This window comes from Prionailurus viverrinus, unplaced genomic scaffold (assembly GCF_022837055.1).
Source record: "Prionailurus viverrinus isolate Anna unplaced genomic scaffold, UM_Priviv_1.0 scaffold_35, whole genome shotgun sequence".
NCBI classification, from domain to species: domain Eukaryota; kingdom Metazoa; phylum Chordata; class Mammalia; order Carnivora; family Felidae; genus Prionailurus; species Prionailurus viverrinus.
This window is the reverse complement of record NW_025927605.1, coordinates 1210826-1238443: the sequence shown is the minus strand read 5'-3', so window position 1 is coordinate 1238443 and position 27618 is coordinate 1210826. Positions and strand designations below refer to the sequence as shown.

The 27618-nt window shown below is 56.5% G+C and overlaps 2 protein-coding genes across 3 annotated transcripts; both read right to left on the bottom strand.

Annotated features, from left to right (window-relative positions):
- Positions 1 to 47: 47 nt before the first annotated feature.
- Positions 48 to 10046, bottom strand: FAM171A2 (family with sequence similarity 171 member A2). Its single transcript, XM_047845584.1, has 8 exons — positions 9810 to 10046; positions 6263 to 6490; positions 5941 to 6033; positions 3329 to 3487; positions 3065 to 3244; positions 2836 to 2952; positions 2588 to 2714; positions 48 to 2053 (listed from the first exon to the last, which is right to left on the bottom strand). The coding sequence occupies exons 1-8, from the start codon at positions 9925 to 9927 to the stop codon at positions 568 to 570; spliced, it is 2508 nt and encodes an 835-aa protein (XP_047701540.1). The 5' UTR covers positions 9928 to 10046; the 3' UTR covers positions 48 to 567.
- A 2993-nt stretch (positions 10047 to 13039) lies between these two features.
- Positions 13040 to 27341, bottom strand: ITGA2B (integrin subunit alpha 2b). Of its 2 annotated transcripts, XM_047846048.1 has the most exons (30): positions 27111 to 27340; positions 25444 to 25565; positions 25258 to 25355; positions 24979 to 25144; positions 24654 to 24703; positions 24533 to 24578; positions 24311 to 24439; positions 23887 to 23934; positions 23689 to 23732; positions 23480 to 23533; positions 23290 to 23342; positions 22884 to 23095; positions 19987 to 20169; positions 19692 to 19737; positions 19488 to 19592; positions 19349 to 19404; positions 19104 to 19255; positions 18834 to 18959; positions 18374 to 18441; positions 18066 to 18213; positions 16974 to 17066; positions 16626 to 16705; positions 16225 to 16305; positions 16007 to 16103; positions 15751 to 15903; positions 15503 to 15628; positions 14914 to 15027; positions 14587 to 14688; positions 14256 to 14372; positions 13040 to 13291 (listed from the first exon to the last, which is right to left on the bottom strand). In XM_047846048.1, the coding sequence occupies exons 1-30, from the start codon at positions 27296 to 27298 to the stop codon at positions 13235 to 13237; spliced, it is 3114 nt and encodes a 1037-aa protein (XP_047702004.1). In that variant the 5' UTR covers positions 27299 to 27340; the 3' UTR covers positions 13040 to 13234. The 2 variants fall into 2 exon arrangements, with proteins under 2 accessions (XP_047702004.1, XP_047702005.1); XM_047846049.1 differs by lacking the exon at positions 15751 to 15903 and having other exon boundaries at positions 27111 to 27341.
- Between the last annotated feature and the right edge of the window lie 277 nt (positions 27342 to 27618).

Sequence of the window (27618 nt, the reverse complement as noted above, 5' to 3'; positions counted from 1 at the left end):
ATTCCCCAACCCCACAGAAAGACCCACACGGAGTTAATCTCACCAGTTTTATATTTGCCGTTACCCACAGCAATCCCATCACATTATCCCCTAGTCCCCAGAGCCGCCCCCGCCACCAGCCCTGTGACCTCGTAGCCCAGAGGTGGGCTAGTCAGCAAGCAGCATCCCCTCCCCTCCCTGGGGTCCACAGAGAAGGCCCCCTCCCTTCCCAGCCCTCACACTAGCTGCTGAGGCCGGTTGCCCCTCCTGCTTTCCCACAATAGATCTTTCTATGTACAGCCACGTTTATACAGGCACTGCTTCCCCCCACCCAGCCCTCCTTCCCCAGCACCTCCCAATGGGAGTCTGGACCCCTCCCACCTCCCGGTCGGAGGTCGACACGGGTCCCTCCCGAAACATTACCCAGCACATACCACTGGACAGCTCCGCAGGCCCCCGGGCACCTCTCCAGGAGGGGGACTGAAGACTAAGAGCGAGGGCCCCCGCGGGCTCCGGGGGCACGCACCCTGGGGGCGGGCCCGGGTGGAAGGGGCGGGGGCGGAGGCGGGGCCGGCCCGGGCGGAGCCGCTACTTGACGTTGAACACCATAAGCGGCCGCTCCTCCCGGCGCTGCCAAGGGCTCTTCTTGTCGCCCGCCTCGTCGCCCACCTCCGCCCCCAGCTCGTCCTCCGGGCTGGTGAGCGAGTCGCGCCGCAGCTCGCTGGCGCTGCTGCGGGAACTGTCCCCGCGGCTGCGACCCCGACCCCGGGGTACCGTGGCCGCCCGGCCCTCGGGCGCCGCCACTTCGTCCAGCAGCGGCGTCAGCGAGTTGTCCTCGGGGGAGCAGAGGCCCGTGCGGCTCTCGCTGCTGCTCGGCTCCGTGTCCTCGCTGAGCGCCAGGCGCGGGGGCGCGGGAGGCGGCGGCGGCGGCGGGGGTGGCGGCGGGGCGGCGGACGGGGTCCGCTCCCGCTCCCGCTCCTCGCGCAGGGGCCGCCGGCGCGCAGGCCGCGCCTCGTGGACGTCGACGCCCGAGTCCAGGCTGGCGTCGGTGCTGCGGCCGCCCCCGCCCGCCTGCAGGTCGATGTAGGAGTGGCGCACTTGCGAGTTGGAGCGCCCGTCCAGGGACACAAACCAGGCGCGCGGGTGAGGCTTCACGCCCAGTTCGAGCAGCTTCTTCTCGGTCAGCGCCTGCAGCTCCCCGTTGAGCTGCGCCATGGTGGACTCGTTGAACAGCACCGGGATGGTGACCGAGCCACTGACCGGCGCCGAGCGCCCGCCCCCCCAGCCCTCGCCGCCGCCGCCCCCGCCGCCCTCGCCGCCCGCGCTCGAGTGGCCCTGCATCAGCGGGCGCTGGGGGTCGGGCGGGGGGAAAGGGCGCGCGGGGCCGGGGCCCGTGCCCTCGGGCGGGGCTGGCTCGTCGCCCGCCCCCGCTGCGCCCGCCTCGCCGCCGAGGCGTACGTAGTGCGCGGGAATCACCAGGGTGGGCATGACGTTGCGGTAGACGCTGTCCTTGAGGTGGTCGATGGAGCCGCAGAAGATGAGCTGCCCGGCCTGGCTGAGCGACGGCGGCCGCGCCAGCTGGTCCACCGACTGCGACAGGAGGAAGTCGGGGGGCTTGCTCTCGGCTGCTCCCTTGTGGCCCAGGTAGTGCTCGAAGGGCGGCGGCGGAGAGGGCGGCTCCTGCAGGAAGGCGGGGGTCGCCGAGCCCCCCCGCCGGTACTCCTCTAGGCCTGGCTCCAGCCCGCCGGGACCCTCGACGGAGCGGGCGCCCTTGAGCCCCGCGCCCTCGCCCCCGCGGGCGCCCCCAGGCTCGGCGGCCGGGCGGCTGGCGGAGCGCGGCTTGGCGCGGAAGAAGTCGTCCCGGGAGGCGGCCAAGTCCCGAGAGCTGGAGAAGGCCGAGTGCAGGGGGCCTGGGGGCGGAGCCTCAGGGTCTCCCGACGAGGCAGGCTCCAAGGGTCCCCCACAAATGAGGTGGAGCTGGGACATCGAGGTGGCCTGGTCTCGTTTGTTACCATCAGAGGGCCCGGACAGCTGCAGCTTGCGGTGCTGTTGCCTCGGCTTCAGGCAGCGTCTCCTGGAAGGTATTGGGGGGCGGGACCTCAGGAAAGCGTTGGGGGCCTGAGCTGCTCCCTCACCCCATATTTGCAAGGCGAGGGTTGAATATAGTTGGAGGGGTGGGGAGAATGCCTGAGACTCAGGAGAAATGCTGGGGAACCCAGGTGGGCCTGGGGAGAGGTCTGTGGAAAGAGCTTGGGTGTCTGTGGGTGTCCTTCGTTTGTAGGAGGCGCTGTGGGAACCTGGGGGGAGCACGTAAGCCAACCAGGGCCACGTCTAGCCTGAGGCGGGAGCGGCTGCCGACCGTCCCTTTGGAGGGGCCTGGCCTGTGGGTCCTGCCTCCCCCCCCCCCCCCCCCCCCGCCACGTCTCTTCAGCCACCAGTCTCTCAGGTCTGTGCATGTGCACTGGCGGTCCTTTCCTGTCAGTGCCTTGAAGACTGGAATTGTATTTTATGCATCTTTGGGGCCCAAGCGCCCAGCCCAACACCAGGCACAGAGCAGGCTTCTGTCCGCATGGGATGAGGGGAGGTTGGGGGATTGGGAGGCACTCACCGGCAGTAGTAGATGAGGAGACACAGCAGAATGAGCACCAGCAGGGCCAGCGCTGCCAGGATGGTGAGCAGAAAGATGGTGTGGTAGGTGCCGATGTCCTGGATGCCTGATGTGATGGTGACCAGTCCTGTGCCAGGCAAGGGCTTAGCATTCCAGGCATGGACGCCCTTCCTGCCTTTCAGGAGTCTATGCTCCCCACCTCCCCTTCCCCCACTGCCCCCTGTCCCCACTGTCCCCCCATCTCTCACCAGTGGTGGGGGAAGCCATGGCAGCTGCCCAGTACCCCAGCTGGGGGGAAATGAAGGTCCAGTAGAGCTGCCGGCCTTCCTTCCGGATCACACCAGTGCCGTTGCGTACCCACAGCCCTGGAGAGGCGGGAGTTTCATGAAACTCAATGCCACTCTCCTCCCCCCCCCCCCAGCTAAGTCCCTCTTTCTTCCCCCAAACTCCAGCGGCTGCACCCCTTGAGGCACTCACCACTCTTGGGGTCGAACCTCCAGGCTGGAATGCTGGTGCCCACAGTAAGGGCACGAGGCTCGGAGGGCACGGGCAGGGACAGGTGAATGGGGCCTGAGAGTGGCACTTCTGTTCCGTTGCCTGTTAGTAGGTGCACGCTGACAGCAGCCAGCGGCATCAGCTCCAGCCAGGAGCCATTGCCTGGGTGGGGGAAGGAGACACAAGGGCTGAGGGGTGAGTCCTGATGGGAGGAGGACATCCCTTCCATGCTGACACCCAGCATACCTGAGCTGGAGGCCTCGGTGCCCAGGAAGGCAGGGAAAGCACGCATTTCCTGCTGGGTGCTGGCGGGTGTGAGCGAGGCCCAGAGCTGGCTGTAGGTAGAGCTGACCGGCAGGCGGGCAGCCCGGCGCTGGAACTGCACCCACGGCTGGGAGCGGGCACCTGGATGGAGAGGGGGGCCTCCTGTGGATTGGCCAGGGACAAGGTTCCCCAGGGACCACAGCAGAAAGCAAGTATCCGAGGAGAAGGGAGCTATTGGGTCAGGCCACTTGGGAAGGTCAGGGAGGGTTGTGACTTGGGGAGAGAACTGGGCATTCATAGAATGTTAACCTGGAAAGGAAAAAGGACACAGACCTGAAATCTAGTCCTGGCTGTGTGACCCTGAGCGAGTTCCTTGCTCTCTCTGAAACACTATTTCCTCATTAACCCATAAAATGCTGAGGTTCAGGTCCTCAAACAGTTACTATTGACTACTGTGTGGCAACACTGTGCTAGGTGCTAGAGATACAAAGTTGAATAAAACACAATCCGCAATTCCCTGCCTTCAAGTTCACAGTCTTGTGCAGCACTGTCCATTTTGGTACCCATCAGAACTTTCTGCTGTGATGGATGGAAATGTTCTCTGTGCTGCCCATTACAGTCCCCATTAGAGACACATGGCTATTAAGCACTTGAAAGGTGGCTAGTGTGACTGAGAAACTGGATTCATTTTTCATTTTTTTTAATTTAATGAATTTTTAATCTATTTAAAGAGCCACATGTGGCTACTCACTACTACATTACACAGCTTAGGTCGTGTGTGTGTGTGTGTGTGTGTGTGTGCATGCGCGCACGTCTGTCTGTCTGTCTGCCTGTTTGGGGGTGGAGGGGGCGTATAAACAGAATTCCAGTACAGTGTGGTCGTCGCTAACATTTATTAAGCTTTAAGATATACTGGACACTGTTCTAATCAGTGTTAACCCCTATGATTAGTACAACAGCCCCTGAAGTAGGTGCTTTCATTATCAACCCTGTTGTATACATGCAGAAATGGAGGCAGGAGAAGTTTAGTGACTTGCCCAAGGTCACAATCCTGGAGCCTAACTGAAGCCCAGGAAGCCTGGTGCCAGCCGAACTTCTCAGCCCCTTAACATCATACCTTGCTATTAAAATACGGTACAAAGGCCACTCGGCCCACCCAGCTGGGGTAAGTCCTGTGGAGTCTTGCATGGTGAGTAAGACTCCACCAGGAAATAGGATATAAAGGGGCCTCCAGGAGAACGGACAAGAGAAAGGCCCAGAGGCATGGGGCAGTGTGCTGGCTGGGGACCCCAGGTGACTGAGTGGCACGTAGGCCCCACAGGGCACAGTCAGCTTTGTGAAGGACTTGAGGCTTGACTTTGAAAGCAGTGGGAGCCATGGGAGGGCTGTAAACTAGGGGGCAACAAAGAGATAATTTGGCATTTTGTTATTTTTAAATTATTTTTTAAAGTAGACTCCACACCCAACATGGGCTTGAACTCACAACCTTGAGATCGAGAGTTGCATGCTCTACCGACTGAGCCAGCCAGATGCCCTTTGTGTGCATTTTACAAACCTCCAAAGACAGTTTTTAGGAGCCTCTGGTTCAGGACCAGGGAAATGAAGGTAAGCAAACAAGTAACTTGGGAACAAGGGCACAAGCTAAGAATATAAATTGGAGGGGGTGGGGGTGGGTGTCCTTCTGTCTCCAAAATCCACTGTGGCTCCCTGGTACGAGCCAGATCAACCAGTCTGCACCAGGCACGCCACCTGCAGAGCCAGACCAGAGCATTCCCTGCACCCTCACTGTCCACTTCTGCCCCTGCATCTGGATTCCTCTCCAGTGAGGGCGCCTCCTTGCTCCCCCTTCAACTCCCAAGCCCACATGGTCCATAGCTCCCGTCCCCAAATTCTCTTGCCCTGCTACACTCACAGGGTAGAGTTGTCTCAATGCTAAGGGCGGCTGCCCTCTACTCCACGGCTCTACCTGCTTTGTAATTAGTTCAGGGTTCGCGGGGATCTGTTTGTCTTCCTACTTGTCTGTGAACTCCACAAGGCAGGGAGCGGGTTCTTTCTTCCCATTGTTCCCCAGCACCAGACACAATGCCTGGCGCAGCACAGAGCCTGAAGCCATGAGTAGACAGATACCACTGTGGGATTTCTCCAGGCCTTGCACTTGACAGTTGTCCAACAGCTATGGAATGACCCCCTCGCAGCCTTCTAACATAACCAAGCACCCAGTAGGTGCACAAGAAGTACATGTAGATCCACCAGTGAAACAGGTGGCAGGGAGTGGGGATTCTAATGGTAGGAGTAGAGGGAGAATAGAAATCACGAGAAGCCCCAATAATAATAAACATTTATTGACCACCTTCTGTGCTGGTTTTTTTTTTTTTTTTTTGCATGTTTGATGATATTTAATCCTTACTTCAATCTGATCACATAGATACTATCAATATCCACATCTTACAGAGGAACAAACTAAGGCTCAGAGAGGTTAAGGGACTTGCTCAAGGGCATCCAGCTAATCTGTGGAAGAGTGGAGCTCTCTACACCCAGGTCAGGGGGGGAGGAAGAGGAGCTGGTATGAGGTAGGGGGGAAAGAGGAGCCTTACCAGGAGAGCCCAAGAGGATGTGCACCAGGTCCTCATAGAGGATGAGGGTGGCCGGCCGCTCGGGAAGCAGGTAGAGGCTGACTGATGCATACACTGTGGGAGGGGTGGCCTGTCAGCACCAGAGAAAGCTCCCCCCAAACCCCAAGGCCGGGCACTCCATCTGAATCCCAGTGACTTCATCTTCCTTCAGCCCCCTCTGTGTACCCCTGCCCGGGCAGCAGCTGCTGGAAAGTCTGCCCCCTCCACCCCCGGGGACTATTTTGGGAAGGGGCTGATGGGGTCAGCTGCTGCCCACCCCCCCTCCACCTGCCCCTGCACTCACAGGGCAGCTTGTCAACACGCCAGGGCACAGAGTTGGTGAGAAAGCCAGGGCGAGCAGCAGTGACCAGCACCCAGGTGCCCAAACGGTAGCTGAGGGGCAGTATGGCCACGCCCTCTGAGTCCGTGGTGCCAGCGGCAAGCAGCATCCGGTTCCCAAACACATCCACTGAGGCCCGGGCCAAGGGCACCAGCTCCCCGCTCACATACACCTGCACCTTGATCAGGATCTCTGTGGGGTGAGGAGAGTGAGGAGGAACGGGGGGAAAGAGAACTGGAGGGAGCCCCAAGATCAGAGGAGGGGGCTGTGGGTTAGAAGCAGCTTTGGGGTCCAGGTGAGACAAGGTTTCCTAAGAGTCGGCATTGGTAGGGCCCTCATTTAAACCTCACACCAGCCTGTGAGGTAGGGGGTGCTAACACATGCACTTTTTCCACATTTTAACATTTCTGAACTCAGATTATGCCTACGATTGATGATGTCATAATTACAATTGGCAGCATTTTTTCTTTTCTTACTGGCACATGAAATAATGGTGCATCTTACAGTCAATGATGTATTAGACTCATCAAATATGTTCTTAGTCCATTTTACAGATGAAGAGGCTGAGACTCAAAGTTTAGACACTTGCGTTGCAGTTAATGGGAGACCTGGGATCCAAACCTGGAAGTATGACTCTAGACCCAAATTCTTAACCACTGGACCCTATGGGGCACGTGTCAGGGAGGGGAGAGGGCTGAGGGCTGAGAAAGGAGGACTAAGCAGAAGACCAAGGGTCTGCAGATGGAGAGGAGAGAGACCAAGATTCAGCCAATGAGAAGGGGAGGGAGGGAGGCTGGGTCAGAGTTTTGGTTCTGAAGAGAAAGCTGAGAAAGGGGACACTAGGGAGCTGGTCATTCCCCTCATTCATTCTCTTCCCAGAATCCTTTGCACAAGCTTGTTTCCTTTCAGATTTAGGGACTCACCCCAAGCCCTAAGCCCAACCGAGTACCTCCCTAACCCCTCCCCCTCACAAGTACTGCCTGCCCCCTCCCAACTGGTCAGCTACAAGTCAGTCACCATGGCAACGCCCTCATTCCTCCCAGGAGATGGGCAGAGAGCTGGGGCCCTGGCAAGGGGAAGGAGATCTGGGGGGGGGGGGGGGGGGGGGGGGCTGACCCAGGCCCAAGGGAAACTGGTGTGGAGAGGGCTGAGAAGGGAAGTCCAAGTTTTTTGCTTTCCAGCCACCTCTGCCCCTGGACCCAGGACAGCTTGTCCAGGGTGGGCCTGCAGGTGTCCTGAGCTCAGACAGAGTGACCCGGTAGGGACCAGGCCTGGAGTTGTCGTCATGGACTCCCCAGGCAGCCTCTCTGATCCGTAGTACCATCTACTTCTCTCCACTCAGCAAGGTCCCTCCCTCAAGAACATACCTCACCCCTACCTTGCTGCTAATAATGGGAGGAGGTTTCCATACCTAGAAAGGTACAGAGGCCTCACTGCAGGGCCCAGAAGATGGGTGGGGAGTGGGTTAGGTGCTGGAGAGTCCAACCTAGGAGAGTCCAAGTGCCCTGGAAGCTCAGGGCAGCAGGGCATGGGGAGGTAAGGGGGACTCATGGGTGGAGCCTGACACTCAACAGTGACAGGTGTCTTATCTCAGGCTTCCAACCCCGAGCCCAGCGACACGCCTGGCCCTGGCATCCCATCCAGCTGTTCTCCTGAACCCACCTCCCTCACCCCTCCCAGGCCAAAGCCCAACTTGGCAGGGTGGGTGCACACACTTGACTCTTTCCTACTCTGCTTTTCCCAGGAGCTGACAGTCTCCCTGCCCCTCCTCCACTACCACTCAGGAGGAATTCTGAGAAGCCAGAGGGGCTTGGCTACTCCCCACCCCTACCCCCGGCTAGGAGCAGCTGGATGGAGCAGCTGGGAAGAAGGGACCCAGGAGTCTGGAATATGGTCATTTGAGGGAATGCTTTGGGTTCTAAGGGCCAGAGCCTCAGATGAGGGGAAGGGGCCCAAGGAACACGACGGGGGTGGGTGGGTAGGCCTGAAGGAGACATTGGTGGGAAGGGGTGGGCAGGTGCCTAGCAGATTCTCTCCCCGCTTCCCCTCAACCTGGGCTCTCAGCCAGTGGCCTGGGAGAGCCCTCTATCCTGGCTCTATTCCAGCCAATGCCCTGGGCCCCCTCCCCTGGGGTACAGGACTTGAAGGAGAGGCTTCTTGAGAAGCCAGGGCCCCTTCCTATCCATCAAACCCTCCTCTCCTCCCGCAGAGAGCAGGGAAGACTGAGGCCAGAGGTGAGCCTTCCCCATTTCTCAAGCTTGGCATTCCATACAGTATCCGCCTCTCCAGGCTTCAGCCCTGCCTCATTCCAGGAGGAAATCCGACCCCCTGCCTTCATCCGGACCCCACTTCCCTCATCCAGACGCCCCCCCCCCCCACCCCCCCGTTTTTCCTGTCAGCTCCTTGGTGGGGAGATGAGGAATGGAGAGCACCGTTTCGGGCAGGGACGGGGCCCAGAGGCGATGGAGGAAACAGTAGCTGGGGTGGTGGGGCAGGAGGCTGGAAGGTGGGCGCAGGGCTGGAGTGGGCGAGGCCCCGAGAACCCAGGCGTCGGTAGGGAGTCATGGTCTAGCTCTCCCACCCTCTCCCGCTGCAGGAGACCACCCCACCCCCCACCTCACACACCCACCTGGGCCCGTGAGGCGCCGGGAGGCTCTCCTCCACCGCGATGGAGAGGTTAGATGAGGAGGGGTGACCTGGGGGAGGGCTGGGGATAGGAGTGGCCGGAGGCCTGCTGGACGGGAACCCAGGCACCTGCCCTCCTAGCCGGCACAGCCCACAGCCAGCTAGCCAGCTCAGCATGGCTCCGCCACCACAGCCCTGCCATGCGCTTTGGCTGGGAATCACCAAGTACCCCTTTTTCCAGATCCCCCCAAACTGCATGCCCTCCCCCCTCAAGGTTTGACAGCGTTTCTTTGGTACACCCCCAATTCTGAACCTGGGGGGCCGGCCGGGGGCTGTCAGGCTCCAGAGCGAAGAACCCCATTCGAGCAGTCAATCCGCCCACCGCCTCACCCACTCCCCCTTCTCCCCTCCCCCCTTCCAACCCAGCTCCAGGCGCCCAGCCCCCGTCCGGGTCCAAGGTGGCAGCCGATGCTGGCGCCCCCACCCAGCCCGCGTCGGGAGCGAGGAACCCGCAGGGGGCTGCGGAGCGGGCGCCCGCCCCAGCCCGCCCCTGGGCGGGTGTCTTCGGTAGACAATGGCTCAGGCAGCAGCGCCTCGCGGACCAGGAGAGAGAAAAACAAGGCGAGAGGGGGAGGCGGCGCGGAGCCTGGGGACCCCCGCTCTCCCCCCATTGTGTCTCCCCGAGACCCCCGCCCTGGCAGTCTCCCTCTCCCTTCCTCCTCTCCCCCGTAAGCGCCGACCCGAAGTCGCCTGGCTCCCCCCACCCAAACCCACGGAACAGAGTACCCCCCCAATTCACGAGCGCCGCGAAGAGGGGGCTGGCGGGCGGGGGCCCGATGGAGGGGGCGCAGGCCCGCGATCGCTGCCCCTCCTGGCCGAGACTCACCCTGCGGGCTGGGGGGCTCCGGCGGCGACTTGCCGGGAGCCCGGGAGGCGCCGCCGAGCAGCAGCCCCAGCAGCGGCAGCAGCCGCGCGAGGACGCTGGGGCCACTCGGCGGCGGCATCGCGGGGCTCGGCGGGGCCCTAGCGGCCCATGGCTCCCGCCCGGCCCCGCTCGGCCGGCCCCGCTCAGCCCCAGCTCTGCGCCGCGCCGCGCCGCTCGGGCTCCCGCTCTGGCTGCGGCTGCCGCTCAGCGCGATTGTCTCCGCCCGGAGCCGCCGCCAGCGCCCCCTGCAGGCGGCGCCCCACCCCGCGGGCCTGGGGCGCCGCCCCCTCACCGCCCAGCTCCGCACGCCGCCCGCCCGCCCTGCCCGCCCTCCGCTCACCCTGCAGCCCCGACCCCGCGCTCCCAGACCCAGAGCTGCAAGGGAGTGCAACGAAGAGGGTCCAATCACCCGGGTTCCTGGAGGTCCAGAGCCCTTGAAGTTTGGTGCAAAATTTGGGAGGGAGAAAGGCTCACCACACACTCAAAGAGGTGAGACCGTCACGAGTGTTTCCAAAAAGTGTAGAAACTGCCCAGTTCTACCTGCACAAACACCCACGCAATGGGAATCAGTCAGTCCTGGTCTCTAGCTTCTGCCTGTTGAGCCATGAGCAAGTTACTTCGCCTCTGGTCCTCAGCCTTCCTTTAAAGTGAGAATTGTAATAATCTCTACGTCGTGTGGCTGTTGTTATGATTAATTGAGATAATGATATAAAGGATCTAGCATATGCTTGACGAGGAAGGGCGCGATAATGGTGCTATTGTTGGCCCAGGGTGAAGTGGAAGCTCACCTCCACTCAGATAAGATCCACCGTTGGGCAGTCATAATGCTTAGGAATTTCTTCTAGAGGTGCAAGCAGTTTCTGAGAATCACCAATCGGTTCCACTGGTTCACGTATGGCAGTCTTTTCCTTCTTCCTTAGCTACATTTGAACCTCACATTTGAAGCCTTCCCTAGCCTCACAGCCAAGCTCTCTTTTTTTCCAGTTTCTGGTTGTCATCATTATGTAGCTTCTGGGTGGCCAAATCCTCACTAATCTGGTATCCCTCTCTTGGTTTTCTCTGATTTTCACCTTCTTCTCACAGTGTGGTGTCCCAAAAGGGATTGGATACTTAGAGCAAGGACATTGTCCCCCAGAGGACAACAGGATTCTCTCCTCATTGGGTCTCCTAGTTGATCCTCTGACTTAAAGAAACTTGTTATGAGTTTGTGATACCAGATTCTTTTTCCCTCCCTCCCTTCCTTGTTCCTTCCTTCCTCCCTTCCTCCTACCTTCTCTTCTTTCCTTCTCTTTTTCTTTTTCTTTTCTTGTTTCCCTCCTTTTGTCTCTCCCTCTCCCCCTTCCTCCCTCTTTCTCAGAAATTTCCATCTAACCAGATTTCCCAGTCTTCTTATGTAACCAATTTTTCACAACCTCAACACAGGATTTAGCATTCGCCCCTGGTGAGTTTCATCTTGTTGGTTTCCACCCAACTTTACAATCTGTCAAGGCTGCCTTGAATGGGCTTCAGTCACCCATTGTGCTGGGGCTCCCTCACAGCCAGCAGCCACCTGCGGGGTGGAGAGCAGCTTCCCTGCCTCCTTTCAGGGGTCTCATGACAATACCAGGCAGCTCAGAACCAGGATGGAGCTTGTAGAAGGAACAACCTTCTAGAGATCTTCTTCAGCTTTATCAAAATTCTTCAGTTTTAAATCCAGCTCACATTTCTGTCTCGCCAAACGCTTTGCTGGATCAAGATAAACTGTCTGGGCCCATCCAGTTGCAGTGGTGGAGTGGAGAGGGAGTCTGGCTGGTGTTGAAGGATCACAGCAGCTTAATCTTTTCCTAAGCAGTCACAGTCACCCAACTAAAAACCTGTTCTGGAACTTGCCATGCATGGATGTCAAATTGTTTTCTTTTCAAAATTTACCTTTACCTATTTGGGTAAAATCAAATACCAGAAGTTCCTGTGAAGTAAGCCTGTTCGTCAATGGCTTCCCCCAACACTTAGCATCTAGTCCAAAGTCCTACCCATGGCTGAAAGATGCTGCCTGCCTGTTCCCCAGCCCTGACCTCAACTGGACCCATGCCTGCCTCCAATCCATGGGCCTCCTTGCTTTTACTTATACACATCAAGCCTGCTCCCACCTCAGGGCCTTTTCACTGGCTGCTCTTTCTGTCCAAAACATGTTATTCCTGTGCAGCCACTGTCTCTTTCATCCATCTCTCTCCTCACCTCATCGGAGAGGCCTTCCCTGACCACTCTACCTAAAATGGCAGCCCTCTCCCACAGAATTCTATCACAATCTCTTTACCTTTATTTTTACTCCCAGCACTGACCACCACTGACCATACATTTATTTACTTGTTTCCTCTTTACCCCGGGTTGAATGTAAGTTCCAAAAGGACAGGTACTTTGTTTTGTTCATTACCCTGTCTCAGCACTGGGAGAGCACTGGGCACATGGTAGCCGTTCAATAAATATTTATTGAACCCATAAATCAACACGTTTCTCAGGACTCCTGGTGGACCCTGACGGCTATCCCTGGATTCCAGTCTCAGCGGGCGGAGGGAGAGCTATCTTCCATTCCTAGGCCCGTGAACTCCTTGCCCGGGGCCTCTTTCCTAACTGAAGAGCCTTCTCCTTGATGGGGAGGAAGGGTAGCTGGACAGCAATGCGTAATCTCCTCTCCCTGGTGTGATGCTGCCTTCCTCAGGCTGAGGGTTTAGTCAGCCTCCCCTGCCCCTCCTCAATCTGAACATGGCTTTAAAAGCTTTTCTTTTCTTTTTTCTTTTCTTTTCTTTTCTTTTCTTTTCTTTTCTTTTCTTTTCTTTTCTTTTCTTTTAACAGGAGTGGGAAGAGCATGTTATGTTCCCAATCTCAGGTCAACTTGAGGCTTATCCCTCAAAAAAAAAAAAAAATACTGTTTAAAGCTGTCCACCACAGACCAGCCTGCCTTCTCCGATGCCCCCAATTTCCACGCCACCCAGACATCCCATCTTTCTCCAGTATCACCTGGAAGCTCTGTCACCCTTTCTCCCCTGTTCCACCCCACTCTCCACTTCCAGGCACTCCCTAAAGATGATAATATGCCACCTTTGCTTGGCAGAGACACTCTCCACTCACCCTTCTGCCAGCCCCAGCCCCTCACTCCAAACATCACCTCATGCCCGGTGCCCTTCTCTTCACTGAGCCAAGAGGAGACAGCGTGCTGGGGGTTGGGGCTCAGCCTCTTTATTTGCCAGCAGGGAAGGGAGTGGCCAGCTCTCACTGGAGGGGAGAATATCGGGTGTCTAGGGGACAGCTCCAACCCATAGAGCTGGGGGTGCACCCTGAAGAAGGGGAGGGGCGGGCACGCCTGCCGCCTTCCTCCCAGGATGCTCCCAGGACACAGCGACGCTGCCCCTTCACTCCTCCTCTTCATCTTCTTCTAGTGGTGGCCGAACACGCTTGAAGAAGCCAACCTGGGGGCGCACAAGGGCCGGGGACAGGGTGTAAAGATGATGGGTGGGCCCCAGAGCAGCAGTTGAGGAAGAATTCTAGAAAGCAGCCAGGCACGAGGTCCTGTCCCTGGACCAGCACAGAATCGGATCCCACTGCCAACACAGATGGCCGCCGTCCCCACTCAGAGAGAATACATGTAACGAGTTGCTTTTTTCTTTTTTTCCCTTGACTTTTTATCCTTTCTTTTAACGTTTATTTATTTATTTTGAGGGGGGCAGGCAGAGAGAGAGAGAGAGAGAGAGAGAGAGAGAATCTCGAGAAGGCTCTGCGCTGTTAGCTCAGAGCCTGACATGGGGCTCATTCCCACAAACTGTGACCTCATGACCTGAGCCGAAATCAAGAGTCAGACACTCAACTGACTGAGCCACCCAGGCACCCCCACTCTTGACTTTTTCTTAAATATTGGCGATTGTGTATCTCTCTGTGACTCTAGCACACAATATGTATTTGATGATTTTAAGTCTTAACGCATGATTTTCCCTAAAAGTACCATGGCTTCCCAGAGCTTGAACACTTGAGCGAGTTTGAGAACAGCCCTCCTGGCACAGAGGAGGAAGTGACCCACCAGGGCCTCCCGGGTCTCCCACCTCAGTCAGGGGGAAGGACGGAGTCAGGAGGAGGTGAGCCCTGTCTTCCTCAGCAGCCAGGGAATTCCTGAAGGCAGGACTCACTCCCTGTGACTCTTCAGTGACAGTCAGTGACAGACTGACTCTGTCAGTGGGGAACAGACTGAAAAGGCCTTAGGATTTCAGGGGCCACCTCTCCCAGAGGTCTGTGCCCTGGAAGAGGTCCTCTGGAGAATGAGACTCTAATGGTAGAGATGTGAATGGACCCTAAGTCACCATCTCTCTCTGCCTCCCTGTGAGGTAGGGCAGGGCCAACTGTGTGCCCTCCTGGGGACCCCACTCTCCCTTCAGGACTTACCTTCCACATGGCCAGGACCAGGACCGTGAGCAACAGCAGGCCACCCAATACGCCTAACAGCACCCACCAGATTGGAATGTCTCTCTCCTCCAAGACACGAAGCAGTTGCGTCTCGACCTGAAGGCAAACCCACGTGTCTTCTCAGTCACCCTGACACCTGTCTTTCCCAAAGACTCAAACTTGTGGGATGCGCATCTCTGAGCCAGCCACCTACCTGTGCCGCCCCTCGGACCCAGGGGTGTCCCGCCCCCATCCTGCAGGGTGCAGACACTTGGGAAGACAGTGGGTCCTGCAGGGCTCCTGTCCCCTGCCACCATGGGTCTATACTCACCTCAACTTCTCCACTGGGCAGGCTGAGGGCGGGCACAGAGTAAGGAAGGGAGGAGACGTTGAACCAAGCTTTTGACTTTAGCACGAACTGATCCAGTGGCCTCTGAATGGGGTGGGGGTGAAAGCCATTTACATGAGTCTATTGGTTGTAGGAGTCCTGGCCCCAGCCTCCCCGCTACCTTGGAGCCTAAGCCTGGCTCCTCGAAAATAAGCCTTGCCTTCCCTCTCTCTTCACCACAACCACCCCCCCACCCCATGCCCTATCTCTCCCCAGAACAAACTTGGTCCCCACCGCCAGAAAGCCCCGCCCTCCAGCATCTGCCCCCACCTGTTGGAGGCTGGGCAGCCACAGGAAGGCCAGCACCGTGACCATGGCCCGCTGCCCTTTTGCCATCTCCTGTAGCTCACACTGCACCACTGTACAGGGCACTGAGTCGCAGCTCTAAGGGGATGAGTCATTAGTTCCCAGCCCCTCTGACCCCTCACCCCAAGGACCCAACAACAGGAAGGGGCAGGGGGGCAGGGAGCTCCGGGCTCCCTCTCAGGAAGGGCCTCAGATTCAAGCGTCTGACGTTGTCTCTAAATGGGGTTGCTCACATCGTTCCAGAAATGAGAGGAAGGGCCGAGAAGAAGTGGGTCATCATATAGTGTTCATTACCCAGAATTTTTGTAACTCTGCTTTGGCATTTCTCCATTTTCTTTAATGTACCAGGAACCTTTGAAAATTCAAATATTCCCACCCGGCCCAGACACAAGACCAGCTCAACCCTTCATATTCATTTGGAGTGTTCCGTGGGACCAAGGTGGCACACCCAAAGCCCACATCACACTGCCAGCCGCTCTCCCTGCTTCCCAGAGCCTCTGTCCCCTGGGCCCCAGGGAAGAAGTCCCAGCTGCAGACCACAGAGCTTGCTCACCAGGTGAACTGGATCCTGAAGCCTGGAGGGCTGGTTGGACCCTGGCAGGAGGGCCTGTCTGCGGTCCCGCTTGTGATGCCCCCTGTAAATGGGGGAAGGGCTGGGGGTAGGCAGCCCCCAGTCCAGCTGGGGAGGCAAAGAGCAGTCAGTCGGTCCCGAGCACCGATCATCTCCCCACCCTCCCAGAGGGGCCCTGGTTGCTGGGCTGGGGCCTCACCCATAGCTGTTTCTTCCACCCAGGCTCTCACCTTGAGGGGGTTAGGAGCCGGCTGTGGGGAGCATTGAAGCCCCCCCTGAGGCTGTATATCCAAGATGTAGAGCAGGTCAGAGGGCTGGGACTGGCTGGGAAAGCTAAGGCTGAGGTGGAGGCCACTTACAGTGCTGGGGCCATTGTTATGGAGCTGGTGGGTGGTGATGGCAGATGTTAGGTAGCTCAGCACCTAGTGAGTGCATAGCTCTTGGGTACCCCCCACCCCAGCCTGGGTCCCAGGTGGTCCTTGGTACCTCATAGGTGTGCTCAACTTTGGGGCCCCAGCTGTCCGAGCTGTTCTCCCCGTTGCTTTCTTCCGCCACCATCAGCAAGGAGGCTGGAAAGGAGTTCCTGCAGGGGCCCAAGCCCCCAGGGTGAGCTTGAGCACCTGACTTGCCCGTAGGGCTTCCCCCCAGGCCCTCTGAACCTTCGGGTCCTGCCCACCATCTCCCTGATCTACCCCTGGTCTCACCCTCGCAGCTCCATGTGGGCCTTTGCCCGGACTGGTACATCCAGCAGCACAGCCTCGCTGTTTGGATTCTGGCTATTCTTGCTGGAGGGGAGGGGACAGGAGAAGCATGTCAGGGACACCAGCCCAGTGAACATCAGAACTCTCTGGACGGGGCCAGAATTTCAGAAGCTTCAGGAAGCGCTAACTCCACAGGCAGCATGCCACACTGAAGTTAGACCTGGGTAAGAACTTCCTCTAGGGCTCCAAGACTCAGAAACAAGTCTCTGGGGGAAGAAAGGGAACAAGGACGTCTGAAGAGCAGGCATTCCAAAAGACCCTTCTGGAAGGAGAGCATCTCAGGGTCTCTGCATCGGGATCAGATAGGGGAAGGGTGGTGGGTAGGAATGCTCCCCTGCCCATACCTTCTGATCTGCAGCCAGAAGGACACATGCTCCCCAGCCTCTTCCAGGTCCCCCACGCTCACCAACATCGTGATTCCTATCTGAGAGAGAGGGAGGGCCAAAGTCACGGCCCAAATGCCCACTCTGGGCAGCCTTGTCCTGAATGTGGCCTCCAGTTTCCATCCTCCAAGTCACCATTGTTATCTCAGAAGCCCACTCAGAGAGGGAAAGTCACTCACCCAAGAACGCAGGGAGTGTGAGGCCCAGGATTCCAGCCCGGGGCTACATGACTCCAAACCCAGCCCCTAAAGCTTGGCTGTGTATGAGCCTCTGGTGGAGCAGACCAAGCACCCACGACTTGTGCCTCACCCGGGCATTTTTCTTCATCGGGTTGCCCAGCTCACACAGCACCACCTTGGTCTCATTCTCTTTCTTCTGGTTACAGATGAGTCTCTCAAAGCCCTTCAGGAAGGTAGTTTCAAGAAAGAAGATGGTTGCAGAGCATCCCATATATATTTAAGCTCCCTTGGAAAGTCTGGAAGAGACTTGTGTGCAAGGGTGCAGAGAGGGGTGCCTTGGGGTGGGAGTCTGAGGGACTGTCACGTTCTTCCTTGTGTCTCACAGTAGCACCTGATCATTTTTTAAAAAATTTTATTAATGTTTATTTACTTTTGAGAGAGAGAAAGAGAGAGCACAAGTGAGGGAAGGACAGAGAGAGTGAGACACAGAATCTGAAGCTAGTTTCAGGCTCTAAGCTGTCAGCACAGAGCCTGATGCGGGGCTCGAACTCACGAACCATGACATCATGACCCGAGCCGAAGTCAGACACCTATCCGACTGAGCCACCCAGGCACCCCGTGCCTTATCATTTTTTTTTAAGTTTACTTATTTTATTTTTGAGAGAGAGAGAGAGAGAGAGAGAGAGGCAGAAAGAGAGTCACAAGCAGGCTCTGCACAGTCAGCATAGAGCCTGATGCAGGGCTCAAACTCATGAACCATGAGATCATGACCTGAGCGCAAATCAAGAGTTGGTCGCTTAACTGAATGAGCCAGGCACCCTGGGCAACGTATTATTTTTAATGAAATTTTGGGAAATAAAAATACAAAAACATTACATACAGGATGCTTCCATTGTTAGAAACTACATCAACAAAATAAAAAATAAATACATGCCCATGTTAAGTGTCTGTGGATGCTAAGAAAAAAGACTGAAAGGAAATCCACCAAATGTTAACAGAAGTTTCTGCTAACATTTCGTACCTGAGCCATTTGGGGTTTGCGTTTTATAATAGAGCCCTTGGATTTTATGCCATTAGCAAAAAAAAAAAAAAAAAAAAAAAAAAAATCAGTTTTACAGCAATGCATAAGAGAAGTGGAGGCGGGGGGGTCTCAGGTGGAAAATGAGAGTCAAGGCTCTTGTACCTCCCAGGTCCCCAGCAATGCCCCTGGGTGGGGCCTCACCTCAATGTTGCCGATGGCCCTCATGTAGTGGGCACCTGGGGGCAGGTGCACAACCAGCTCGGCCTCGTAGGCCCCCTCTCCCTCATTGACTGCATCCATCTGTAGCTTCAGCACATTGTCGGCTCCAATGAGGAGTGGGGAGCCCATCCTGTGAGGACAAAGGAGTTACAAAAAAAAAAAAAAAAAAAAAAGCAGAGGAGGCTTGGTCCAGGCCCAGGATCCGGGAAGGGGTGAGGACAGAGTATCAGGCCCCCCGGTGGGGTGCGGGGGGGGGCGAAGGGGTGTCATGGGGCAGACGGCCTCCTCACACGTTGGCGGTGAGCTGGAGCTGGGGCACACACAGATCATCCTCTCCGCAGTCCAGGATGATGCGGGTCTAAAAGAGGCATGTCAAGATGTGTGGGTGAGCTGGGGGTGTGGGAAGTTTGAGGGTCACATTGGAACTTAGGGAATTAGGTCCAAGAATGAAAAGGAGTTTGGAGCTGACGTCAGGGCTTGAGGATTTGCATCAGGGTTTGGGACGATGTCAGGATGGTGACATCAAGGTTCATGTGTTTGTCAGTGTTTAGAGGTAACATCAACAACACTTGGGACCTGTGTCGGGGTTTAGGGAATTTTGAGATTTGGAGGTTTTTCATTAGGGTTTGGTGTGACAGCACAGATGAGAGGTGACGTCAAGATTGTGGGGTTCACATTATGACTTTGACACTAACCCTAACCCTGAGCAGGGGTCCTGCACCTCCCTTGACTGCTCCCGCCCACCCCCACCTGCTGCTGGACATGGGTGTCCCCGTGAAGCACGAGCTCGGGGGGTATTCCGTCCTTCTCGGGCTGCAGGGACACATTGAAGCTGAGCACGATGGGGCTCAGCTTGTCCCGGAAGTCAGCCTCATCCTAGGGAGGGGACAAGAGTCAGACTGTGCACCCTGCTATACGTGTCCCACTGACCACCCCCGTACCCACAGCGCTCAGCCCGTGCCCCGGGGCTGGACGAACAGGCTGGCGCACCCAGCCCGGCCCATCCCCAGCCTGGTGTACCCGGAGGAAGGCCGTGGTGGAGTGGCAGATGGGGCTGTGCCTCCCGCCCAGGTCCAGATGCAGGGTGGTGCCCGCCTGTTGAGAATTCAGCAGTAGCACCCGCCGGCCCTGGCGAGGCTTCTGCCGGTCCAGCTGGAGCTCAGCATGTAGGGCTGGCAGGGCGAGCGAGGAGGGTCAGAGTCTCCCTGGCCAGCCTCCAGGGGAGCCCAGGACCACCTCCCTCCTGTCCCCACCACGACACTCACGCAGCTTCTGAGGAATGCTGTGCCCAGTGACTCCTACACACATCTGGATGTTAAAGCTGCAAAGATGTGAGTTGGGCTCAGGGACTAGGATCCCTCAAGGTCCCAGACCTTGCCTGGGCCCTGCCCTCCGTCTCCTCACCAGCTCACTGGTGTCTGGGTCTGAGGCAGGACACAGTTCTTCACAGCAGGATTCAGTGAATCTTGCACCAGCAGCTGCACATTGGCCATCACCACTGGCTGAGCTCTGGTGGGATGGGGGCATGCTTGCCATTATCCCCTCCTGAACTGGTATCCTCTGATGGTGTGGGCCCTCCGCCACCACGCCCCTAGAGCCAGCACTCACCTGTACACAGCCACCTGGTTAGCCCCATAAGCTCCTACCAGTAGGTCTATAGATATTGGAGGGGTCAGAATCAGCAGTTAGAGGGGGCAAGGGTGCTCATCACCTCTTTCCCAGAGTTTCCCACACCACTGCCTCCACTGAGTTTTGGCCTGGCCTCGCCTGGCCTCCCCTGGCCTCCCAGCCCCACAGAGGGGTCAGACGCACAGTGGGGCACAGGCCCCTGACTGTATTTTTCAGCATGTCCAGCTAATGCCCAAGGGCCCTTCCTGGCTAGCCGGAGGCATTCCAGGGGCACCTGGGTATCCGTTGTCATCGATGTCTGTGCCACCTCGCAGGGAGAAGCCGAAGCCAGAGCCTGTGGGGAAGGGGCTGTCCAGGATCTGGGAGGGGCGTGAGCTAAGCCCCTCACTCTGACCCAGGAACACCAGCACTTGGCCCCGACCACTGGGACCCCCATAGGGGGCGGCCACTGCAACATCTGGAAGAAAGGGAGGGGCTGTTTGTTACAATTTTCTCCAATTTTTGTTTCTTATCCAGGCAGCCCTGAGCTCCTTCTCTGGGCAGACGGCAGGAGACCGTGAGAGGGATACAAAAGTCTGGTGCAAGGAAGCAGTTGTCCTGCCCCTCCAGGAGTTTATGAGTGAGTACAAAAGAGACCCATCAACTAGGATTATTATAAACACAGTAGCAGCCTTTGATAGCTATTGAGAAAATTTATTGACATGATTTCATTTAATCCTGAATTAGGCATTATTATTCCCATTATTTTTTAAAGACTATGAGAAATTACTTTTTTTTTTAGGTTTGTTTATTTATTTATTTTGAGAGGGAGAGAAAGAGCACAAACAAGCAGGGGAGGGGCAGAAAGAGAGGGAGAGAGAGAATCCCAAGCAGGCTCCGAACTGTCAGCACACAGCCTGATGGGGGGCTTGAACCCACGAATCATGGGATCATGACCTGAGCCAAAATCAAGAGTTGGATGCTTAACTAACCAAGCCACCCAGGCACCCCAGGCATTATTATTCTAATTTTAGATGGAAAAACTGAGTCCCAGAAGAGTAAATAATCAAGACCAATGAAGAAATGGCTCCCTCTTCCCCTAGGGACCTTCACCCCATTTCAATTCCACCATGCAAACTCAGAGCCACACTATGGGCTTGTCATCACTAAGAACTTGTAAGATCACTCTTGAAGATATATTTGTTAATCATCATAATCTTATTAATTTGTAGGAGTTCTTTACATGTGACAAGAATTAAGATCTTTTATATATATGTTGTAACTGTCTTTCCTTTGTCTTCTGACTTTGTTTTCTATGCAGCTTTTTTTTTTCTTTTAAAAATCTATTGATTGGAGTGCCCGGGTGGCTCAGTGGGTCCTACTTGGGCTCAGGTCATGATCTCATGATTTGTGAGTTCGAGCCTGGCATCAGGCTTTGCGCTGAGAGTGCAGAGCCTGCTTGGGATTTTCTCTCTCTCTCTCTCACACACACACTCTCTCTCTCTCTCTGCCCCTCCCCCCCCCCACGCTCTCCCTCACTCTCTCCCTCTCTTTTCCTCCCATGCTTTCTCTGTCTCACAATAAATAAACTTTAAAAAACCTATTGATTTTTCTTTCTTTTTTTTTTTTTTTCTATTGATTTTTCTGATTGAGTTACACAGAATTCATCCATATAAGACCACTCTGACCACAGTCTCATGCCCAGACTCTGGGCCTCCATTCTCTCTTGATCTTTAGCACCTTCCTTTCTTTACTTCCTTCCGACCATTCGATCACCCTTGTCATATCCTCAGCCATCTTGCCCCACTGCCAGTCCTCAGCAAACCTGGCCAGACCTCACCAGATGGGGCCCCAGGGATTCCTGACCACCAGGAAGGTGGAGATGGAGGTACTGCCCAACTGTTCCGAGGGGGCACTGCTCAGCCCCCTCCCCCACTTTGCTCAGCGCCTATTTCAAACCTTCTTCATTCTGTCAAGTTCCCGGCCCCCACTTCCTTCACAAAGAGAAGGAGCCCAACTGTTGTGCTGTCAGTCCAAACCCGCTTTTCTGCCTTCCTTTACCCTGCCACCAGGCTAAACATCTCAGCCCGGTCTTCTCTGTGGCCCATCATAGGGACCCTCCTCCGGCTCACTTCCCTCCCCACCCTGTGTCCCCCCAAGATCATTCCCTCCACATTCAACCTACTCCATATGCTTTGAAATTAAAATAGCCTTCCCTTGACCCTCATCTCCTTTCAGGACTCTGCTTGTTCTTTTCTTTTCTTTTCTTCTCTTTTTTTCTTTCTTTCTTTCTTTCTTTCTTTCTTTCTTTCTTTCTTTCTCTTTCTTTCTTTTCCTTTCACAAACTGAAAGAGCTGTCTACACTGGCTGCCTCCAATTCTTCACTTCCATTCATACCTAGCCCCCTGGCATTCTGACTTTTGTCTCTACCCGGCCCTGAATCAGTTCTTACCGCTGTCACCAATGACCTTCTTGCTAAAGTCCATGGATACTTCTCCAGCTCCATCTAAGTATGCCTTTCAGCAGCATCTGAAATCACCGATCCCCTTCCTCCTGCTCAAAGGGCTCTCTTCCTTTGAGTTCTGGGCCATCAGACCTCCTGGATCTACTACTTCTCTGGACACTCCTTTGTCTCCTTTCCAGACTCACTTCATCTGGGAGTCCCCTAAATGCTCTTGCTCCCAGGGCTTTGTCCTCTGCCTCTTCTCACTTCACAGGTGCCCAGGACCTCATCCAGCCTCCCCAGGCCTCTGTCTCTCACTCAGACCGCTCTGGTGGGAATGGGGAATCCAACTGTTCTCTGGAAGTCTGCCTACTGCTCCCAAGCCCTTCAAGGTCAAACAGGCCCAGCGCTGAGCTGCTGATCTCTGCCCCCCACTTCACCTTCCCAGACCTGCTGCTTGGTCTGAGTTCCAGGCAGTGAAGGCACCAATACCCCTCTCCACCAATGACTCGCTCTCTCTTAGCTCCACATCCAGTCACCCATCAAGTCCCCAAAGTCCAGGTTCTGGATATCTGTGAAATCACCCCTGTCTCTAACTCCACTGCCGAAATCCACACCCAAGTGCTCACCATCTCTTGCCTAGACCAATGCAAACAAATCCTAACTGATCTCTTTCAACTCTTAAACCCACAGTCTTTGTTGCGGCTGTTAACCCCTCTGCAGCAAGTGGGGCACCTTTCTTCCCTTACCGTTGTAGCCATCCCGGTCGAGGTCGCCCAGAGGCGCGATGGCGGAGCCGAATCTCCCGTAGAGCTGTGTGCCCGTCAGCAGAATGCTGGGGGCGCCCAGTGGGTGGTGACCGCGAGGCTGCAGGAACAAGTACACACGCCCCACCTCGGCCAGTTTGCGGTCAGCGCGGCTCTCCATGTACAGTGGCGCGCCCACCAGCAGGTCGTGCCTCCTGCAGGCCAGACGGGCGGTTCCGTGGGGGTGGGTGAGAGGGATGCTGCGGGCCTGGGCCAAATCTCGCTCATTCTCGCCCTTCCGCGCCCCTCGGTGGTCACATGGGAACGGGCGAGGAAAGGAGGGGACCGAGAGCAGTCAACCTCTCTGGTAATAGGGGACTCAAGTCCGTAGGGATGGGGCGCCCCTCACCCGTCCCCGTTGACATCAGTGACGGCCACCGAGTGCCCGAAATACGAAGCCATCTGCAGGAAGACGAGGCTTACTTAATTCCTGCCCCCAGGCCGGCACCTTCTCTTAACACTGCCCTCCACGCTCCGCGGAATATTCTAGGGTTCCAGTTCCCCAGCGTCCGCCACCCCCCACCGGGACCGGTTTCCACCTGCTCTCCGTGCAGCCGGTGCAGCGTCTGGTGGTACGAGTTCAAAATTTCCACCTGCACGGACAACGCCCAGGCGCTCATCATTCTTGCTCCCGCTCCAGGGCAGAAAGGGCGGGGGGGGGGGGGGGGGCGGAGCGTAGGGGGCTTGTGAGGCTGAGGAATGGGGCCGAGAGCTTTGGGATGCCGGTGGCGGGACAAGGGGCACTCACCGCTCCCAGGGTCCAGCTCCAGGTGGGGGCGCCTAAGACATACTCTAGGGAGAGCCGGACCCCAGTTAATGAGGTCCTTCCAACCTACCCACCTCCCGCCCGCCATTCTGCCACCCAGGGGAGATTTCGTGGCGGGGAGTGGAGGTGCTCCTCCCCGGGCTGGGCTCCCCAACCTTTGCCCCTAAATGGATTTCTTGCCTGTAGTGTTGATATCCCCGTCGAACTCGCCCACGGCCACCGAGTACCCTGAAGACACGGCACGAATTATTCTTTCTGGGAGGGTGAAGCAGGGAGAGGGGCCAAGGGCGAGGAAGAAGGGGACCCAGAGACCCAAACCCTGCATCGCGTAGATGGGAAAACTGAGGCCATGGAGAGGCCAAGACCTGCCCTAGGGGGCCCAGCGAATCCAGGGCGGGGAAGGCGAGGTGGGGCATATGGGAGTTGGGCGGTCGGCGGGGAAACTGTGGGAGCAGAGAGTGGAGGCGCCTTCGATGCCTCTGGGGTTGGAGTTGGCCAGGGGGGTTGGACTGAGGGTGCTCCCGCAGGGGCAGGACCTGACCGGCGGAGGGGGCCGGTGATACTTAGAGGGATGAGAAGTCTAGAAGGGAGGGGCCAGGGTTACCCCGGTAGCCGTCGAAGTACACTGGGTTGTTGTAGTCTGCGGAGAAGCGCTGGGCGGGCACGTTCCACAAGAGGGTGCCTGGGCGGTAACTCGAGACGATATCGGCAATAGGAGCTCGCGCCAGGAGACCTAGGGCGCGAGGGACAGCGGGTGTGGGGGCTGCGACGACTGGGGTCTCCCCAGGCCAAGAGGAGGGAGGGAGGTGTACGGATGGGCACGTACCTAAGAAAAAATAGCCGCCAGGGGCCCCAAGCACCAGCTCTCCAGCCTGAAAGGGAAACCCTGGAGGTGAGAGGGGCCCTGTTTGGGAGCTGCCCCCACGCCGCTTATGCTCCCTACTCGCCTGAGTGACCGCGGAGCTGAAGCCCGCTTCGCAGTAGCGCTTGTCTTCGGCTAGAGAAGGCAAAGAGGAGGGGTCAGCGAGGGGGCGGGTCAAGAATTGTGCGTGGGCGCTTGGGGCGGGGTAGGGGCGGGGCCACGGGGTTAATATGGAGGCGTGGCCTTGAGTCTGAGCCAGGCGGGGCGGGGCTAGAAGCTGGGCCCAGGAGTTGGGCCCACGGGGATGCCGGACTGAAAGCCGGGCTTGGAGGGCGCTTGGCAGGTATCAGGTGAAGGAGGGAGCTAGGTGGCCGTGAGGGAACGGAGACAAAACGGAGAGCAGAACTCACTAAAGGGATTTGTCACGTAACCCCGGCTCATGGTGTTAGCTCGACAGGGCGAGTACTCCGCGCGGTAGCCGGTTTGGAGCTGAGCCACGAAGCAGCCACCTACGGGCGTCTTCTCAGCCTCCTCTGTCTTTTCTAGGGCGTTCCAGTGCTGCCAGGGGGCGCAGGCCTGGAGCAGGGCCACAGGAGAGTGGGGAACGGGCGGGATTCGGATTCCCCCCCGCCCCCCACCACGTGTCCCTGCCCACGACTGCTCTCTGTGCCCCGTTCCGCGGCGCCCACCACAATGTTGTTGTTCCAGCTGACGACCGACGCCCCCAGTCCTTGCCCGGCCTTGAAAGTTTGGAAGGTTTGGAAGCCTACGTGTCGGGTCTCATCATCTGGAGGGCGCAAGAAGGATGGGGCGCTGAAGCTCGGCTGTCCACGCTCCCTGTAACCCCTCCCTCTGCCTCCTTGAGCAGGACTCACTGAGGTCGAAGGGCAGCGAGGTGCACTGGCCGCCCTCGGTCCTCCAGGGGCACAGGAACACGCCGCCCGTCTCCTCCTGGCTGCGGCCCCGGGTCCTCGGGGCGCCCACCACGATGGCCACGCTGCGATGGAAAGCTGGGTGAGTGTGGCGCGGATTCCCGGGCACCACACGCCCCGGCACCTGCGCTGAGAGCACTACCTGGAAGGGCTGTGTGCCTTGGAGGGCACTGGGTCATCTTTCCTCAACGAGATATCACAGACCGTGGAGCCCAACCTTTTATGGCCAAACTGCCTCCCAGTGGGAGAAATCACGTGCCTAAAGTAACCTAGTGAGTTAAAGGTAAATCTGGTACTATAACCGTTTGGTTTGATTTGAATATGAGGAGTTTGTTATCCTTTCTGAAAAACACCTCCTAAGCTTTGCACATCATCCGAACTCCATATACCCCACCTCTACGCCCCACACCGAAAGCCAGGGATTTCCATGCCCCCTAGAGCTTAAGACCTTTACCTGAGAAGTAGTTTCAATGGTGAAGAATTAGGGAGGCTACTGGGCACCTCTAAAGTGAGGTACTGATATTGCTGAGGACCTTGGTAGATCTAGGTTCAAATAATAGCTCTATCATGTATAAACTGGGGACAATACCTACCAATCAATGTCAGGAGAAGTAAATGAAATAAATGTATGAGGGACATTTCTGCATGGTGCCAGCCAAATAACACATAACAAGTACTAAAAAAAAAAAAAGTATTAATTTTTTTCTTTCATCTCGTAGGATGTTTATTAAGTAATACCTATGAAGCCAATATCTGTAGAAACAAAGGGAAAGAAGCAAGAATGGGAAGAGAAAGGAGTCAATGCAGATTCAGGCCCAGTGACAGTCACGGGCCAGCACCCTGGGAGCTCTGGAGCTACAAGGACCCTTCAGAACCATCCCAAGTTGAGGTGAGAACATCGGACCCTTACACCTCTCTCCTCCTTCCTCACTCCTCATGATCAGTCATTGGTTATAGGCCACATTGGAAAGGGGACTTGACTTTGGGGGAGGTGACTCTTCAGCAGAGAAAATTCCCCAAGAGGCAGATACTTGAAGGCCATCTGCCATCCCCACTCCCCGAAGGTGAGCATCACAGCATCTACTACACACAATAAGTAACTAGTGCAGGGTAGTGACTATAAAGACAAGGAACCAGGACTCTAATCTTGGAAGTCTGATTTTGCAGGTGATTAATTCCAACCATTAATGCTCTATTGTTTCTTTTCAAAATATCTATACTTTTGATGGGGATGGGGGTGGATAGAGTAGAAAAGCAAGGTGGAGTGGGTAGACAATTTCGCGGTTTTGCAAGTCAATTTAATAAATGTATTTTAAGGGGTGAGCGTGGAGTAGGTCATACAACTGACCCTTGGGGGGAAAATTAAGGCATCAAATTTTGCCTTTGTTCTTGCTGTAGTTTTGGTGCCCACCTCCCCTTTGGTGCCCCTCCCTGACACTCTTACCTGAGCCAGTTCTGCCAGTATTCCTAAAAAGAACTCAGTCTGACTAGAGCCTAGAAATCGCTTTGCTCAACCTCTATCACAAATGGGGAGCTTGAGGTTCACAGAAGCAGTGAGGGGGGCACAGAATCCTTCTCTCTCCCAACACCCGAACTTCTCCCGGGCTCACCTCCCACGGCTGTCCTTGTAGAAGTCCAGCGAAAACCCAAAGTGGCTGCCATTGGGGCCTGTGTAGAAGGTGAGCTGCACTGGGTCCAGGTTCAAGGCCCAGGCTGGAGGGACAGCATCGGGTCCCAAGAGCAGCTGCACCCACTCCAGAAGCCAGAGGGCATGAAGTGGACACACAGCTCTGGCCATCTTCCTTCTCCCACCACCTCCTAGGCAGGAATGGGCTAGCTTCTTCCTCTTCCTTTCAGTCTCTACCACCGGAAAGCTTTTCTTATCAAACTGGAACTCACTTGCTGAGCAGTGGGCAGAGGAAAGGGCTATAAGCCCTGGATACATATGGTTTCTTGGATTGCCAGAAAGGGGGTGAAGCCACCCTGGGGGTGGATGCTAATGACTGAAAGCCATGACTCCTCCCTTTTCCTGAGAGTAGTTTATCACCAAGTCCTGTTGGTTCTGCCTCTCAACTATGTCTCTTGAGTCTTCACATTTGCACTACCACCATTCTAGTC